The sequence below is a fragment of the Mytilus trossulus genome, chromosome 9 (genome assembly GCF_036588685.1).
Source record: "Mytilus trossulus isolate FHL-02 chromosome 9, PNRI_Mtr1.1.1.hap1, whole genome shotgun sequence".
Lineage (NCBI taxonomy): Eukaryota > Metazoa > Mollusca > Bivalvia > Mytilida > Mytilidae > Mytilus > Mytilus trossulus.
Window position 1 is genome coordinate 34,176,484 of NC_086381.1, and position 20,165 is coordinate 34,196,648.

The 20,165-nt window shown below is 31.2% G+C and overlaps 1 protein-coding gene across 1 annotated transcript; it reads left to right on the top strand.

Moving 5' to 3' along the window:
• The first annotated feature begins 3,266 nt into the window (after nucleotides 1–3,266).
• On the top strand, nucleotides 3,267–18,066 carry LOC134684567 (ATP-dependent DNA helicase Q1-like). The gene is made up of 11 exons (XM_063543861.1): nucleotides 3,267–3,369; nucleotides 8,510–8,683; nucleotides 9,213–9,392; nucleotides 10,710–11,015; nucleotides 12,269–12,435; nucleotides 13,071–13,152; nucleotides 14,723–14,871; nucleotides 15,246–15,502; nucleotides 15,905–15,999; nucleotides 16,438–16,704; nucleotides 17,522–18,066. Exons 1-11 carry the CDS (start codon nucleotides 3,363–3,365, stop codon nucleotides 18,064–18,066), a joined length of 2,229 nt encoding a protein of 742 aa, XP_063399931.1. The 5' UTR covers nucleotides 3,267–3,362.
• The last annotated feature ends 2,099 nt before the right edge of the window (nucleotides 18,067–20,165 follow it).

Genomic DNA, 20,165 nt, shown 5'->3' on the forward strand with positions numbered 1-20,165 from the left:
TTGTATCTCTGTAACTAGAGCAAAAATATAACGGTTGCATTATTTCATGCATCAATTGTAAAGAAAAATATCATGTGAGCTACACAGGGTCCTTGGAGCCTCTAGTTTTTTCTATGATCCAATAAGCATGATATGGATTCAAATTTAATTTGTCGAACTGTATAGCAAAATAATGATACATCTACAAAATAAACACATAGTTGTATTCATCTGATGAGTTATGCCTTTTTAACAGATTTTTATAGTTCGTTCTTCTGTTGTACTGTTACACCACTGTCCAGGGTTAGGATGCAGGTTGGGACCCCGTTAACATGTTTAACCCCGCCACATTCTGCATGTATATATATATGTGCCAGTTTCAAATCAGCAGCCTGTAATTCAGTGGTTGTCGTTTGTTTATGTGTTACATGTTTGTTTTTCGTTCATTTTTTGTACATAAGTAAGGCCGTTAGTATTCTCGTTTGAATCTATTATTTTCCTGTTTGTCTTTTTCTTTTTTTTTGCCACGGCGTTTTCAGTTTATATTCGATCTATGCGTTTGACTGTCCTTCTGATATCTTTCGCCCCTCTTTTCATTCACTTGCAGTACATGTATTTTTTTGGAAGCCGAAAAACATCCTTATAAATCAGTTCACTTCCTAGTCTATCGATTACGCTCAGTAGGATTTTTTTTATTTTCCGCTAAAAGTAAAACTTCCATATATAGCTTGAGAACAAGCGCGGTTGATAAGGACTTTCTTTGTACCAATGGATTCGTCATTCATGACTCATTCATTTTTGATTGTATTTCCATTTAAAAAATTTATCTGTGAACCAACGCATAAGTAAAAATATCTGCCGTTTTTTATAATTGGATTTCCCCCTATATATCCTTTGTATTTCTGGTGTATCCTGCTGTTAATTTCAACAGCTTGTATGATTCTCTAAATCAAAAACGTTTACCTTCTTTTTAGCTCATCTGGCCCGAAGGGCCAAGTGAGCTTTTCTCACCACTTGGCGTCCGTCGTCCGTCGTCGTTGTCCGTCGTCGTCGTTAACTTTTTTCATTTTGAACTTCTTCTAGAGAACCACTGAATGGAATGAAACCAAACATGGCATGAATGTTCATTATGAGGTGCTGACCAAGTGTTGTTACTTTGTAGCCGATCCATCTTCCAAGATAGCTGCCAGAGGGGGACTTAGTTTAACAAAGGACCCTATGGGAAAGATATACAAATGTCTTCTTTTAGAGACCCACTGAATGGAATGAAACCAAACATGGCATTAATGTTCTTTATGAGGTGCTGACCAAGTGTTGTTACTTAGTAGCCGATCCATCATTCAAGATGGCCGCCAGTGGGGGACTTAGTTTAACATAGGACTCTATGGGAAATGCATACAAATGACTTCTTTTAGAGAACCACTGAATGGAATGAAACCAAACATGGCATGCATGTTCCTTATGAGGTGCTGACAAAGTGTTGTTACTTTGTAGCCGATCCAACATCCAAGATGGCCACCAGCAGGGGGGCTTAGTTTAACAGAGGACCCTATGGTAAATGCATACAAATGACTTTTTTTTAGAGAACCACTGAATGGAATAAAATAAAACATAGCATGAATGTTCCTTATGAGGTGCTAACCAAGTGTTAACTTGTTACTTTGTAGCCGATCCATCATCCATGATGGCCGCCAGTGGGGGGACAAAGTTTAACATAGGACCCTATGGGAAATGCATATCAAAAACCCAAGTAGAATCAGGTGAACGATACAGGCTCTTGAGAGCCTCTAGTTTATTTATTTTCTGACGTATTCAAAAGCAGAATACACATGTAAAATTTAAAAACAATCTATCTATGGAGTAGTTAATTATGTACACTTCGCCTTAAATTTCTTTGCCTGTACACTTCAATTTGTAGTTTAATGAAGAAAAATGAATTATACCGACGATAATACAACCAAAATTGATCAAAATACTCGTTTACATTAGCATAGGAGTTGGCTGATGAGCGGACAAACTGCTAAAAATGGCAAGAAAAAATAAACAAATGTTTCGATCAAGTCGATGTCCCCTTTGATATGAATAATTTACTAGTAATTTATCAACTTATTTTGGAGGTGTCAGTGGTTAGGGTGGTAGTTTGTGTGTATGTTTGTGTGCGTATTGTTATGCTTTTACTTTTCTACACTGGTTAGAGGTATAGGGGGAGGGTTGAGATCTCACAAACATGTTTAACCCCGCCGCTTTTTTGCGCCTGTCCCAAGTCAGGAGCCTCTGGCCTTTGTTAGTCTTGTATTATTTAAATTTTAGTTTTTTGTGTACAATTTGGAAATTAGTATGGCGTTCATTATCACTGAACTAGTATATATTTGTTTAGGGGCCAGCTGAAGGACGCCTCCAGGTGCGGGAATTTCTCGCTACATTGAAGACCTGTTGGTGACCTTCTGCTGTTGTGTTTTTTTATTTTGGTCGGGTTGTTGTCTCTTTGACACATTCCCCATTTCCATTCTCAATTTTATATCGGGTATGATTGACATCTCCACCTTCCAGCATCCTACGTTAGTAAAAAATCGGCCAGAATTTTTATTTCATTATTCATTTATTTTCGAAAGTAAGTAAATTTTATTTGCAGTCGGACAATATATGTACATCAAGTTCAATTAATTAATATGAGCTCTGTAGAACTAATCCGACTTGATGTTTGCGGAAACCGACTTTAACAATTATAAGCACATTATAATGAACACACATCACACATATAAAGAAATATATGACAAGTAATTGACATAAATGAAAGCAAGGCCGGCAAGATAAAAACAACTGTGGCTGTCAAAGGGACAAACCATTTATTAAATTATTGAAATAAGATTAAACGATAAACATAACACTATAGGCCAGAGGACTTTAAGCTGTTCTACAGCAAATTTATGGTCGACATAAGTTATTTTAAGATTTAAAATAACATGTTAATATAAAATGGTTAGGCAGGGAATTCCACTGTATTGCAGTCCAAGAACTTAGATCATAGTAAAGCTATTTTTTGCCTTTCCGTGAATTATTTTCAAAATCAAACATTGTTTAAGAATTTTGGTACTTTGTCTTCTTGGTTTCGATCCTGTTTTGTTTTTTCATAAGAAAATGTGGAAATTATGTTTGATTAGTGTCATGGAATTGCATTTTAGTGTTTATTTGGAGGTATTACGGTAAAAGTCAGTCCGCCGGAGTGAGATCGCTACCATTCCAGTACTTATCTAAAACTATTTTTTTCTTCAGATTTTCGGAACATTCGCTTCGGCATTTCTCTACAGTTATCGTTGGTGAAATTGAAATTAGAAGACGATAAATTTTAAATTTTTTATAATCAGCGCTTAAAGACGGAATACATGGATGGTAATCATAACTCATTGTCAATATATGTAGCTGAACTGTAAAATAATGACGCAATTGTCCTTTTATATGAGACAAGGGTTCCCATGGCTGTGGATCTGTAGATTTATGTGAAAAGGAGGCAATTTTCACAAATTTATGGAAATAAAAATTAAAATGTTTCGAAAACGCACTTGACAAGTAATTAAAGTCACATAAATAGTGAAACAAAATAAACTTCAGGAGCCAATCAGGTAGCACCTTTCTCTTATTACATGAAAAATCATGGGTACCGTACAGGTAAACCACAATTTTAAATATACAATGAACAGCACATTTAATTTTTTAAATTTCAATATGCTTTTATGGTGGCTTTGTCCAAGGATTTGTAGAGTTCTAACTATATGTATACAAATCCTTGCTTTGTCAAAATCACAAAATCAAATACTGAGGTATCCACCAAAAATACAACTTTTCATGAATCCACAAAAATTGATGCCCTCAAAAATGAAAAAGGAAATTGAATTAAAGGAAATTAATTTGGTAAACAGATCTAGAGGCTTTCGAGACGCGACGGCCATACTTCCATGACGGCCCTAGGATATTATCGGCCATACCGTCATATCATCCATGGGACATATCGGCCACACATCGTAAGACGTATCGTCCACACTTTTTTTTTTTTTTTATTGAGTTTATTACATAAAATATAATACGAAAAATAAGTATTTGTTCATAATAATAACATAAATATGATTGTGTATAAGTTTTTTTCTGCACATACGATCTTATTTATTCTTGTAAGAGTTATCTTTGCTTGATCATCATCGCTCGTGTTTACAACTTGTTACGGCCATATTGTAAGTATATTGATTATTTCTTCATTATCAGTTGTAAACATTTTCTAAAGAATCATTTTTATTGTAATGAGATATAAAGGCATCATATTTTATATGAAGTTTAAACTAGTAATGTTGACTTTCGCTGTCAATGTCGATATATAAATACAAGCAGATGTTACAGATCTTTTTATTATATCTGTAAAAAATATATATTATTCTAAACTATAAAAATCTTCTCAATCTCAGTGTTGGTGAAATTATAAACAGGACTCAGTGTAAAGGTCAAACTCTAAGGAAGGCAATTCATCAAGTTCGAGTTATATTTGTCATGATCATCAGACACATTGTTTAATATTTTGTTTTTCTTTCTTATAGTTTAGAGTCATTCTATTTGCTGAACATCTTTCCAAGACAGAGACTGGGAATCATATCGCAGTCATACCACACCTTCTTTTTATATCTATCAATTGATACCTATTGTCCATTTATTGGACAATGGTGTAATGCAAATACAAAAAAAAATGTAACACTTAATAAAGATTTAATTCTTATCATGTAAAGGTCGTAACCCAAATTAAAGTAAATCAAAGTGTATCAAATATGACCGAAAGTACGAAATATGTTTCAAAGGCAAAACCTAAATTAATAATAAATTTGTAAATACCTGTATTGCAAAGCCTGTGTTGCCATTTATCACAATCTTCACATTGGAGAGCATGTTGTCTTGGTCGGACTTGCTGGTCACATAGCACACAGGGGTACGACATGATGAACAGCAATTTCCCAAATGAGTGCCACCGACATTTCTGGTTACTTATATAAAGCAAGGTCGGTACATCAAAAAGACTGCTCAAACAGCTTGTATTTTTACAAGAATTTCACTACCAAATGTACGTTTTCACTCCGCTTGAACTCAGCTTGGGAGTTGTGTTTTTATAGTAATCTTGAATTGTATTTCCTTTACAATTTCTTGACAAAAGCATAATTAATACTTGTGTTCATCAAATAAGTAATAATAAGCAATCAACAATCTTCTTAAATTTCCAACTTAATCATTACTTGATTACAGCTGATTACCTTGTTTTATATATTTCAAAACTGAACTCATTGTTTTAATTATGACAGAAAATAGTCTCCCATTCGGATATATATAGTCATTAATATTTATTCATTTTGTTCTATTTGCTATACACAAGATATCAAACAATCATCTAGAAAACAATAAGATATTTTAATGTTTTATTAGATTAAACACATTCATTTACGATAAATATATAATGAGTAAACAAATGATATAACAAAAATTAAGATGAAAAAAAATGTAAAAACAGTATAGTTTATTTAAAAGTTATAATAACCATGTATAAGTATCAAAATAATTCATCTATAACATCTAAAAAAAACAACAAAAAAAAACATGGACGATACACGTCTTTTCAAAGTATGGCCGTTTTTGTACTATGGCCGTTTCATCTTTTCGGGGTATGGCCGTTTCATCCTATGGCCGTCATGGTAGTATGGCCGTTACGTCTTGCATCGATCTAGAGTGGGGTCCTCATTTACGCCATAATATTCTGCAGTTTATGTTCAGATCTTTATGATTTTGAAGTTTACTGATATTTCTATATGAAGATAAAATCAAAATCAAATTCTAATATGAAGTTCCTATTAAGCTTTGTTAACAAAGCTGTGTTCTAATGAGGTCAAAAAATATGTTTGACACATGTGCACGGACTTACTTTTTATATTAACGTTATTTCCATCGTTGTCTTTTTAAATATTTACATTTAACCAGCTATAATAAACTTTTATTATATATTTTTATCAAACAACATATATTTGCCCTGCTCGTAGTTTTTAAACTTATCAAATATGAAATGTAATAAACCGACTCCTAGGGGAGGACACAGGAACAGCCAATAAAATTGAGAAAGGAAGTGGTGAATATGTCAAAGCGACAACCACCCGACCATAGAGCAAACAACAGCCGAAGGCAACCAATGGGTCTTCAATGTAGCGAGAATTCCCGCACCCGTAGGAGTCCTTCAGCTGGCCCCTTAAATATGCATAATAGTACAGTGATAATGGACGTCATACTAAACTCCGAATTATACACAAGAAACTAAAATTTAAAAATCATACAAGACTAACAAAGGCCAGAGTTGCGGCGGGGTTAAACATATTTATGAGATCTCAACCCTCCCCCTATACCCCTAGCCAATGTAGAAAAGTAAAAGAATAACAATACACACATTAAAATTCAGTTCAAGAGAAGTCCGAGTCCGATGTCAAAAGATGTAACAAAAGAAAATAATAAAATGACAATAATACATAAATAACAACAGACTACTAGCAGTTAACTGTTTTTTTAGAAATAAATGTGTTTAGTTCCGATGCAAAGACCCTATCAGTGAATCAATGTTAAAGCCAAAATATGCAATCTTTAATGACCTGACAACAGTATCGTAACTATATCCCCTTTTAATAAGTCTATTTAAAGGTTTTGTTAGTTTTTGAGGAGAATACTGACATTTTTGTGCTTTATAAAGAATATTTCCATAAAATTTTGGATGTGAAATACCTGAACGTATAAGATGTCTGCATGTTGAGTTATATTTACGAATTATTTCCTTATACCGGTGATAAAATTTAGTAAATGTTTTGACCAGTTTGTGATATCGAAAACCCTGGTGTATTAGTTTTTCAGTAATACATAAATTTCTCTCGCTAAAATCTAATACGTTGCTACATACACAAGCGAATCGTACAAGTTGAGATATATAAACACCATAAGATGGTGACAAGGGAACGTCACCATTTAAAAATGGATAATTAACAATAGGAAATGAAAAATCATCTCTTTTATCATAAATTTTTGTATTAAGCTTCCCGTTTATGATATAGATATCAAGATCGAGGAAAGGGCAGTGGTCATTGTTATCATTAGCTTTATTTAAAGTAAGTTCTACAGGATAAATTTCTATAGTATACATACTGAAGTCGTCATTATTGAGAGCCAATATATCATCCAAATATCTAAAAGTATTGTTAAATTTTTGTATCAAATGTTGTTTTGATGGGTCTTTGCTAATTTTAGTCATAAATTGTAACTCATAACAATACAAAAACAGGTCCGCAATAAGTGGTGCAAAGTTAGTCCCCATTGGAATTCCAATAACTTGACGATATACGGAATCTCCAAAGCGAACAAAAATGTTATCAAGTAAAAATTCAAGCGCATAAATAGTATCAAAGCATGTCCAATTGACATAGTTCTTTTGTTTATTGCTACTAAAAAATGATCTAAAAGAGTTTGAACATATGTACTCACTTTCCGACTTTTTAAATGCCCAGTTAATTAGGATTGTGAATTTTTTCTTAATAAGAATATGAGGCAAAGTGGTATATAGGGTAGAAAAATCAAAACTTTGAACAGATTCAAAATCATTAATATATGCATGCAATTTATCAAGTACTTCCAACGAGTTTTTGACACTCCAAAAGTAATTAATTCCACTATTTTCAAAGGCCTTATTTGAACAATTTATTATCAGGTTTTTTATTGTACCAAGTGTACAAACATTCTTAAGGTATTTTCTGACGCTTCGACCTATAAATATATTGTATTTGTCATATTAGAATCCAAATAATTCCTTCATGTCATGCTCTATGCTCATTTTAACATGGGTAGGCATTATATTTGACCACATTTTACACCTCGCTAACACTCAGTGTAAAATATTGACAAATATAATGCCTATCCATGTTAAAATGAGCATAGAGCATGACATGAAGGAATTATTTCTTAAATAGTCTTAGCTTGAAAACGTGTTTCTTTGAAAAAAAAACCCACAGATTACATGTAGCTGTTTTTACGCATCTATTTAAAACCCCAAAAAAGCAGCTTAAAACAATATTTAACAAAACAATTTCATACAGAAAAATAGCAGACATTTCAAAGGTGTTTTAACAGAACTGAAATTTTTGGCAATTAGTCAAAGATTTAATACTGAGAAATAATTAGAACTTTGATGAAATCATGTTTTTCATTCAGGAAATTGGCTGAAAATTATTGTCCTTATTAGGTCCTTTCTGGTAGCTTTTGAAATATAGTCTTAAGTTTAAAAAATAATCATATTTCATTATTTGTTATAAAAATATAATTTACCGGCATATTTCTTCCATTTCAGCTCTTTGAACAATGTTGAAGGTTTTACACCTCAAAATCATAAAGCAAAATTGTGCTGCTAGTGAATATGTGCGCCCACTCTATACCCCTCTATTATTGCATAATAATTTATTAAATTATGATTTGATTTTAGTTTACAGGAAGGAATTGGCAGAAACTAAGAAAGAGCTTGAAACCATCAGTATAGAGATTGACAGTCTATTACAACGACAGGCTTCTTTACAACAACGTAAAACTGAATTAGACTCCATTCTCAGGCAAAGTAGTGCTAAATCTGATGATAATGATAAGAAATGGGATAAACAAGGTAAAACTATTGAAAAATATGAAGAATAGAGATCTTTGTAGCCATTTCAGTGGGTACATGTACCAACCCTTTGTCTGAAATATATTTGTCTCATTTAATTTTTATAAATTTTTTGATAGATATTTACTTCAGCATGACAAAAATATAAAATTTTGAAGAAATTAGAACCAAACTATATAGGAATGATTTCATTGGATTTCTAGCAGTTTGAAAGACTTTGATTGCTTCAGAAAATTGATTTTTCATTACTTATAGCTATAATCCTTTTTACATATACAATGTCATGAACATAGTATGTGATTAAAACCTGTAGCTGATTTTTAAAGAATTATTCCTTTTGATGTTCTGTACCCCCTTAAGTACACTATTCCATAAAGATTTATGGCGCTCAACAAAGACACTTCATAAATTTGCAAATGACCATTAAAAATGTACATGAATTAAATAGATAAATCTGATAAAAGAACAAACATTTTATGATAAAAATTCTTGTAAAATTCATAGAATATATTTCTTGAATTTGTTTTAGATTTTGAATGGAGCAATAATCTGCTGGCTAAGATGGGATCAGTGTTTAACATACAGACGTTACGTCCTATGCAGCTACAGACCATGAACGTGACAATGTCTTGTAAAGACTGTATGTTGATAATGCCAACAGGGGGAGGGAAAAGTTTATGTTTCCAGTTACCAGCCCTCTTGTCCAAGGGTAAGTATGATTAAGAATCCACCTCAAATTTGTAAGTTTGTTTCATTAGTAACAACCTTTAATAGCCTTTCTTTTCAAATCAATGAGATCCTTTATTTACTATTTATTTAACTCTACAGAAATGATTTTCCAAAGTAGGCAGATTTGTAGGAAATTTTTACAGCTATTTCCTTAATCCTGAATGAACTCAAACTTTCAAGGGTAGAAGTACTAGTTTACTCGTATGCAGAGTAATTAAGGAAATCAGTACTGCGGATTCATTAATTTTCGTGGGTACCAATTTTCGTGGATTGTGGAAAACTTGCATACTTGTTGATATTTAAATTCTTGGTTTTGGGAAAGTTTGCATACATTCCTTTAGATAATTTGTATTTCGTTGAACATTTAAATTCATGGTTCTCTAGTTCCCACGAAATCCTCGAAAATTGGTATCAAACGAATATCAATGAATCCTCAGTACATTGTATATGTTTTAAACCTGTTTAGGTTAACATTAAGACAATTATAGAATTTGTATTTTTTTTTCTCCATCAATTACATGGATACACCATTAAGAATACGAGAAAGCACTAGATGGCTTTCCCACTGGAAGTTAAGAACCCTGAATATTAATGAAATATTTACCAAAGGATATCAAAATGGTTATTTAATCGGTTGATTCAGGCACTGTCAAACCTACTGTATAGGTCAGTACTATTCAAAGAAAAACATATTTCACTTGGTAGTTCATCATTGTTCATTTAGTTTATTCCAAAGTTTTGAGGATCTGTGATATATTTAAACGATTTTTTCATTGAATTTATATTACACCTCACTACAGTTTACTGAGGTAGATTATTGCTTGCAATTTTTTAGCCAATATAATTAATTATTATTTAAAACAAATTACCAAATAATTATAAAATATTTGGTCTGGTTATCAAATAATCACTATAAACATGATAAAAGCAGCCAAGAACATGTCATCACATTATAAAAAATAAAAAGCAGCCAAGAACATGTCATCACATTATAAAAAATAAAAAGCAGCCAAGAACATGTCATCACATTATAAAAAATAAAAAGCAGCCAAGAACATGTCATCACATTATAAAAAATAAAAAGCAGCCAAGAACATGTCATCACATTATACATGTTATAAAAAATAAAAAGCAGCCAAGAACATGTCATCATATTATAAAAAATAAAAAGCAGCCAAGAACATGTCATCACATTATAAAAAATAAAAAGCAGCCAAGAACATGTCATCACATTATAAAAAATAACAGTGGGAGGCTAAATATTTGATAATTTATTTTATTTACTTTTGAATTACAGGTATTACTTTAGTTGTCTCTCCTTTAGTCTCTTTAATGGAGGATCAGATAATGGCGTTGGAAAGATATGGAATTGATGCTACAAAACTAGATGCCTCAGCCAGCAAAGAAAAAGTCAAAGCTGTTCAGGAGGCTATGTTGGACAAAAATGCTAGTCTAAAACTGTTGTATGTCACACCAGAAAAACTGGCAAAAAGTAAAAGATTTATGGCAAAACTGGAGAAAATGTACCAGGCTGGGAGGTTTTCTAGACTGGTGATTGATGAAGTCCATTGTTGTTCACAGTGGGGACATGATTTCCGTCCAGGTAAATATTTCGGATTCATGTATGGTTTTACACTAGTTATTGAATGGTTTACACTAGTAATTTTTTTGGCGCCTTTATAGCTTGTTGTAATGTGAGGCAAGTCTCAGTATTGAAGACTGTGCTTTGACCGATAATAGTTTAGTTTTATAAATCATGACTTGGATGCAGAGTAGTCTCATTGGCACTCATACCACATCTTCTTATATCTATAAACTCAACATAGATTTCAGGATTAAAATTTTGTACACCAGACATACTTTTTGTCTACAAACAACTCATCAGTGACACTGGAATAAATAAAGTGGCCAAATAAAGAATGACCTTGAAGAGCATTGAGGATCAAAAGTTCCTTTAATGTTTTGTCAAATACAGCTAAGTTAATCTATTCCTGGGGTAGAAAATCCTTAGTATTTTGAAAAAAAAAAGTTTTATTATCAGTCAGTTTGTAATTATGACCATATCAATGATAATACATGTCTACACAGAAGTGCTGACTACTGTTTAAGGTTTTGTTTTTTTCAATATGTGAATAAAAGTATATGTTGGTTAATCTGAGATAAAATTCATGTTTACATCAACACATTACCTTAATACTGAGACTATATATCTTATAATTATAAAAGTTGAAAAACTCACAATGGTCAAAATACATAAAGCAAAAAAAATACAATCATTTATTTAGTTTAAACATATTTTATTTGCTGAATTAAAGCAAAATGGATTAGACACAAGTAAATCACACCAATGAAGTCTTCTCAATAGTACAATATAAAGTTACAATAATAGTATAATATAATTGACATGCATATAAAGCAAACAGTTTATACAATATAGTACTAGCTTTCATAGTTGAAGAAAGAGGCGAGAAAGTTAAAAGAGAAAAAGAAAGTTTGAAAAGTCGATTAATTCTGTGACGATGACTTGTTTATTGATGACAGAGATGACATTCCATGCCAGCAATACAATCATTGGTGATGTTGCTGAAATTATACAGGAAGAATAATGAATGATAATTCAACTAGTTTTAGGAGTACTTTCTTAGTCATTCCCTATTGTTTTGATCAAATTTAAGAATAACTTAAGAGAAAAAAAAAAGAAAAATGAAATTTGGTTGAGAATTAGTACTTTACTCCATTGTTATTTTGGAGAAAAAAGATACAGTGTTATGAAAACAATTCTATAAAATTTTGCATTAAAGGATGATCACATATTATGATTAAATATTGTTAAAGGTTGCTTTAAATGTATTTCAGATTACAAGTTTTTAGGTATAATGAAGCGGCAGTTTCCAGAAGTTCCCATTCTTGGTTTAACAGCAACAGCTACTACAAAAGTGTTGGAGGATGTCAAGAAAATATTAAATATTCCAAACTGTCATCTGTTCAAAGCTTCATTTAACAGACCAAATCTATTTTATGAGGTACAAACCAATGATCACTGAAAAAAATACAATTTTACAGGGTTTCTTTCAGGTGTGGCAACTGTCATAGATAGCTTCATATTGTATATTGCAATTTTGACATTTGTCTAACAATACAGACATGTGCAAACTGATATAATCAAATTTATTTAACAAAATTTAATTTTTTTTGACACATTTGTTCATACTACGATCAATATTTGTTATAAGTTTTTTTGCGAAACCTAAAGTTTGCCTTTTTGTTTAAAGCTTTATATTTTGATAAATAGATATGTGAAATAATCTGCTCATTGCATACACATATTGAAATTCACTATTTGGCGTACATGTATTGTTCATGACCTCATTTCTATGGTTCAGGTGACTGAAAGAAAAAGTACATATGTTGAGTGTTAAGATAGCATATTACTTTAATAAGCAATGATGTTTGGTATGGAACCATATTTTCGCTTCTTTTGTTTATTTTTAACTCTATTTTGACATTGGCATTTGCCATATTGCTATTTGAATATTGTGAAACATAATATATCATGACTGTGATGAATTGCTATTTTTTTGGGTGTTTTTGGATATACTATTTTGTCACACATTTAAAAACAATTCGATTATTATATTTTGTTAAACATGTATTGTAGGTAAAAGCTAAACCATCAGCATTTAAAGAAACAATATCAGAGATGGTTGAATTAATTGATAAAAGATTTAGAAACCAATCAGGTAACTGAGGATATTTATAGAATAACTAATCTGATAATCTAAATATAGAAATATATTCACAAGTGACACACACCAACACATTAAAACACATCTGTGTGTAGTTTATGTGCTAATAGGCTATTTGCAAATTCCCGTAAATGACCCTGTAATTAGAAATTCCCTAATTTGGTTGTCTCCCTTATGACGGACAATATTTTTAAATTTACAATGGAGAGCTAGCAGACAGAGCTGTGCCTATTGTGAGTAATCTATAAGGTTTTTAAATCTTTTAATTACATTAATTTGTTGTTTAGCTAAAAACTTTTGACATCAGAATTTATTTTCCATGAAAAATTAGTTAAACTGCCGATACATCAATTTCAATTCATCATGCTTTGCATTGGCAAAATGGATTCTTGTCCGGTATGGAACCAGTCTATGATTGTCAAAGGGAAGTAATTTGTTTAAAAAGTGTAATAATAGAATCAAATCGGTAATTGGCAAATGGACTCTTATCAGTGGTGTTCAGTCACAAGTTGAATTTTTTTTAGATATTTAAATGTTTTGATTAGGTACAAATTTTGAAAGTTTTTCCTGATATGAACACTGCTACTGGGTGAGTACCCCATCAGTATATACTCACACTTTGATATCTGATACATATATCTATATGTAAATTTTCCTAAAATCAAAATATATAATTTCTAAGTTTGTCCTTTCTTTCAAAATCTAAATGTTAAATGCACACACAATTTTCTGAAATTATGGTATTCATTTTATTACTTTTTTTTACTGGGAAATCATTATATTCAATTGCAATAAAACATTTATTTATTATAACTAAATTAGAAACTTATAGAATCCACATGATATTTACCCAGAGTAATATCAAAGTTCAATATCAATATTTCAGATACTACAATTACAAATTTCTTGTCTTGAAAAACTGTTCTTTGATGGTGTATACAGCAAAGTATTCAAGATATTGATTTCTCAAATATCTCAAATTAAAAGTTGGTAAATACTTGCAGCTATGACATGTATATTCATTTTCCTAAATGCATATTTGTCATAGAGAGCTTGATTCCTGATCTTCAGTTTTAAAAAATAGCTGGAATTATAAATGAAATATATCTTGCTTAAAATCTTTACTATAAATTTGTTTCAAATTTAGCTATATTTTTATGTAAATATTCATATTGCTGTAATAAATTGCTATTCTTATAAGTAAAAAATGAATAAGGGTTATTAAAAACTCTAGATCATTAAGTGTGTAAAATGATCAAAATATCAATATAAGTGCATGTAGGTTCGATATAAAGATATTATATTATCTCTATTTTAAGATCTTTCCTGTTTCAGCACAACATCTCTAGAAACTGAGGGTGCATGTGCTGTTGTCAATGTTAACATCAACATCTTCATAGGCAAAATAGCGATAAACAGATTATCAATGGTCATCTCAACTCGATTGCTTTTCTACCTTTCCATATACCGTCTCTAGCAAGAAAATCAATCTTGTTGAGATTGCCAACATAATCTATAATTATAGGTATGTTTTAGAAGAAAAAACATGTGTTTTCATTTTCAGGTATTGTTTACTGTTTTACTCAAAAAGAATCTGAAGAGGTTTCAAGGGAACTGAGACAACATGGAATTAAGACAGGGTGTTACCATGCCAGCATACCAGCTAAACAAAAAAGTCAGATACATGAGATGTGGTTGGCAGATAAAATTTTGGTGAGTTAAGTTTTATTTTCATTTTAATAACACCTCTTGAGCTTAAAATTTTCCTCTGTCCTGGTAATTATCACAACTGTGTTCCACCTGTAAAAACTGTAGATCAGTGTTAGGCAACTATTTATTTTTGTAAAATTCAGAAATAGGAAACATGGACATTTTCCATTCTTAAAAAAGATGATTGGTTATTTAATACACCATTCCATATTGCATATACACATGTAAAATGAGAAGTCTTTTCTTTGTCAATGTCTGACAAAAATGGTTTCTTGAAAATTAAGTATTGAGGTTTAACATTAAAGTTACTAAATGTAAAACCTTAGAAGCAATATATTGTCAGTTAGAATGTATGAGAATTGTATCTTGTATTTTAGGTAATTGTGGCAACTGTTGCCTTTGGCATGGGAATAGACAAACCCAATGTCAGATTTGTAATTCATCACTCTATCAGTAAATCTATGGAGAATTTATACCAAGAAAGTGGGCGAGCAGGGCGAGACGAACAGAGATCAGATTGTATTGTATACTACAGATTCGCTGATGTATTTAAACAGAGTACTATGGTATTCACAGAACAGACTGGTTTAGACAATGTCTATGGTGTTATGTCATACTGTTTAGACATATCTAAGTAAGTTCATCAACTTGTTTGTTAAAATTATATAATGGAAATTCTGGGCAGTGTTTTCTTATTTTATATTGTTATGTATTGAACATGATGAATTTTAGGATAAATTTTAGCTTACATGATTACATTCTTGAATAATTTATTTTAAAAATAGAACTGATCTAAAAAGGCATAAAATCTGTAATCAAACAGTTCCTATGTATTTAGAAAATTAGTTTTGTCATAATTAAAGACTTACAGAATAAGTGTCTTTAAAAGTTATTATTCCATTATAATCATCCAATTTTTGTGATAAGAAATAGAAGAAATCATATGGTTAAAAAATGTGAAGAAAGATTGAAATTGTTTTAGATTACAAAAAGAATTAAAATGAAATGACAGTTTTCATATAACTTTTTGTTTTAGATGTAGAAGAGCGTCAATAGCTAGACATTTTGGAGAGTTGTGGGATAAATCCCAGTGTAATAAGATGTGTGACCATTGTAATAAAGACACAGAAGGTAAAAAGGTCAATTAAGTAACCGGGACCTTGACCTTTTGTCCACAAAATGAATAGGCTTCTTACCCTTCCTTCTGTCTTCAATCTGTTTACATTTGGTTCATAACACAAGGGAAAATCATGGAAAATTAATACATTTAATTTTTACTCCTTTTCTAAGTAATGATCAGAAAATGCAAACTAGCTTCTCATGTTATCTTTCAATGTAACTCACATAATTCAATTTTACATATTTGATAAATAGTGTTCAAATTATGATACCAGATTAAATTTGGTATTTACACCAGACGCATGTTACGTCTTCAAAAGACTCATCAGTGACGCTTAAGTATAACAAAAGTAAAAAGGTAAAATTAAGAACAATGTTGAAGAGCATTGAGGACCAAAAATTCCTAAAAGTTTTGCCAAATACAGCTTACAAACTTATCTTTTCTTACAGGGGAAAAGAGAGATGTTACAAAACTAGGATTAAATGTTTTAACAATAATAGACCAAGCATCTGCAACAGATCAAAGAATTACTGCATTGAAATTGTTAGATGCCTGGGAGGGTAAAGGTGCAGGCTCTTTAAAAGTCAGAGGTTTGGATCCTCCTAAGGTGTCCAGAGACAAGCTGGAGAGAATTATTGGACACATGTTATTACAAGGTTTTATAAGAGAGGATTTTCATTTCACACCATACAGCACAATAAGTTATCTTGTTGCAGGTAAATACAAACAAGCACAATTATTTAAAAATTATGAAGAAAGTTTTTTTTTGTTGCAAAAGTTAGAAAAAATACCTCAAGCAAACTATTTTGTTTTCAACTGGAAAAATAGTTTAAATTCTAAAACTTTGTTAATTTCAATCTTATCAGATATATTTTGACAGCTATGCTTAATAAGGATGTCCCTTTTTAAAAGTCACCTTCCTGAAATGAGTTTAATGTGTACAGAGCTAGTTCTTGGAAGGATATTAATTTTCTCTAGTTGGATGACATAAATGTTTTCCTTTAGACTCCACCATGCCTTTCACTTTCAGATTTTTGTTGTTTACTCATTAGTTAGTTAAAAATTATATTGACTGATGCTTTTGCTAACAATTCATTCAATCCTAAAAATCCTTCCATATATTTTCATCTTCTATGTAAATATGTTGTAAATTTGACAATATTTATATGTATTTCATGTTAGTAAGCATAGGTTTTACAATTTCTCTGTCTCAAACACGAGAAAAACTTTACAGAACCAGATCATAGATTCTATAATTACATGAATGCAGTACATTTATTATTATTAAGCTTAGATTTGCAGCAGTGTATAAAGATTGATAACTGTGATTCCTGTACATTTAATAATTTTATATAACTAGATTGTACAATTATTAAAAATGATAAATAAAACTTGCAATACATTAATATCTAAAAAAAACCCAACTATTAGCCAGATAATGAACACAAAGTCCAATATGTTTTAAAGAGGCAATATTGATCAGTTGACCGTTTAAAGCAAAATAACAATTGATTACTTTATAAATATTTTTAGGGGCTAAGGCGAACTTGTTAAAAAGTGAATCAGCAAAATTAGCAGTGGAATTTCTAAACAAAAGAAAATCACTACCAACTCAGAATTCCAATACAGACAATTCACCATCATCACAGAGTGACCATATACCTCCAGCCAAACAGAATGATACAAAACCAAAACTTGTTGTTATAAACTCAGAAAATTCTAAGTTCTCAAACTTTACTGGAACTTCCATTAATCAGAGTAGTCAAGATGAAAATGACTTTACAAAGACAAAAAAGTCTGGCAAATTAAAAAGGAAGAAGCCAGTGATAAATGACTCTGACAGTGATGATTTGGATTTTGGGGAAGAATTTAAAAGAAAACCTGCTATGAAAAAGAAATCCTCTACAAGGTCTTCAAAATCTGAACATATTAGTGGCAGTCAAAGTAACAATTGTTCAAACTCAGAATCTCTTAATGGGAACCTTTGTGAATCTAATGAGGCAGAATCGGGGGACGATTCAGATGTAATAATTGAAAATGTTAAGAAATCAAAAGCTATCATGATTGATTCTGAGTGAATTAAAATAAAAAAAATAAAAACTTAAGGTTATAGTATCAATCTTATGCACAACATGAATACAGGCATAAATCATGGAAATATGTAGGACAAAGTTATGCTTGATGTGATCAAGGCTCCTATAGGTGGGAATTTTGTTTTGTAAGAGAACAGAAATTATCCATTAGAACACTTGGTTCCATAACTTTGCTCTAAGCAGTAACTTATATTAAGGAAATCATAATGGGGGAAATGTATGCCCTCAAATATCTTGTTGTCAATGAGATATATTTTAAGTCTATGTCACATCTTTACTAACATTTAAATATTGACCATAAGGATCTGTTGAAAACACAACGTTACGTAAAAAAATATGATTTCAGATTCCCAGCCTAATGTGAACTTTCCATTTCTATTCTGCATCCGTATATAGTTTATATGTCTCTCAGTAGGTACAATATATCAAAGCTTACATTCCCTATCACAATTTCCTTGACAAAGGGTTACAGCTTACATGGACGCACTGTGAGCTATGGAACTACTAGTAATAGTTTTAAGTGGTGAAGTTGAAATCATCCCTTCGAGAAATCACGAGTTTGTTGACTATAAGTGTGTTTCTGTGCCACAGATGTCCAATTTGTTCCATGTGTTACAACAATTCTGTCCTCTTTTCCTTGAATATGACCTACCGACTTTTCATTGGGTTTGTGCATGAGAACAAAGCAGGTGTCACATGTGGACCAGGAGCTCGGTTTTAAGTGGAATTCGTGTTGCTCATTATTTAGTTTTTTATGTTGTATTTATACTGTTCGGTTTGTTTTTTTCGATGTCATTGTCAGTTTGTTTTCTACATGAATTTGAATATCTCTTTGCTATCTTTCGCACTTCTTTAATGCTTGTAGGCACTGATGAAAACATACTATATATATATATTGAACGTCACTGATGAGTCTTAGGTAGAAGAAACGCGTGTCTGGCGTACTAAATTATAATCCTGGTACCTTTGATAACTATTGAATGTTCATAATGGGATAATTGAAATCAAATCTTACCATGTTTTAGTTCTGAACGAGCAGGAATTGTCGGGTGCAAGATTGTTTCAAAATATGAAACAGACTTAACTGTATCTGTGCTATACTTTATTTAAAGTTCAGTGGGATAGGGGGATCAACATAGTCACTAACTTTTGAATTATTCAGTATGGGGACGTCTTGTATTTTATACATACAACGTCATGCATTTTGAAAATAGAACTGAACCTAACAAAACCTTAACCATTCCATTCTACTTGTAGTATTAGTAGAATGTACAGTTTTAGAAAAAAATGGATAATACACTACAAACTCTGTCTCAATTTTAGGCTAAACTAAATTTGTATGTTAAAAGTAAATTCACAAAAATACTGAACTCTGAGGAATATTCAAAAAGGAAAGTCCCTATTCGAATGGCAAAATCAAAAGCTAAAAAATTATCAAACGAATGGGTACCAACTGTCATATTCCTGTCTTGGTATAAGCATTTTCTTGTGTAGAAAATGGTTGATTAAACCTGGTTTTAAACCTAGCTTAACCCCACACTTGTGTGACATTTGCATCAAATTCCATTATATTGACAACGATGTGTGAATAAAATAAAGAGACAATGTTTTTGTTATATGAATAGGAAATCGTCAGTTATACGCCTTATTTTTCAGACAATTTAACTTCATGTGTAGGGAAGACCTCCTGGTAGAATTTCGAGATAGAAGAATAATATGATTTATAGGAAAACACTTACATTTTTCATATATTAAAATTATTTCCAGTGACTAGAATTAAAGATAAGCCAAGTGGTACTTGAAAATACACCTAAATTTAAAAAGAAAAAAAATGATCACATAAATTAAAAGTCATTAAGAAACAGAATTCTAAAAACGGTTATTGCAATCTTATTAAATATGAAAGTAAAACAAACCTCTTTCACCCACCTTGATAATTTTGTAAGTACATGGATTTTCATGATACAGTTTATAGTTACTTAAAGGGATCACTATTTGCTTTAAGCTTGTCTGAAGAAAAGGGGTAGTAAAGATTCCAGAGCGAAAAAGAATTTTTAATTTCACAGTTTATTTTTTTTTAATTT

Coding starts and splice junctions, on each gene's coding strand:
- LOC134684567 (XM_063543861.1), top strand. Junction 11,016..12,268: donor GGGACATGATTTCCGTCCAG/GTAAATATTTCG, acceptor AATGTATTTCAG/ATTACAAGTTTTTAGGTATA. Junction 16,000..16,437: donor TTGTAATAAAGACACAGAAG/GTAAAAAGGTCA, acceptor CTTTTCTTACAG/GGGAAAAGAGAGATGTTACA.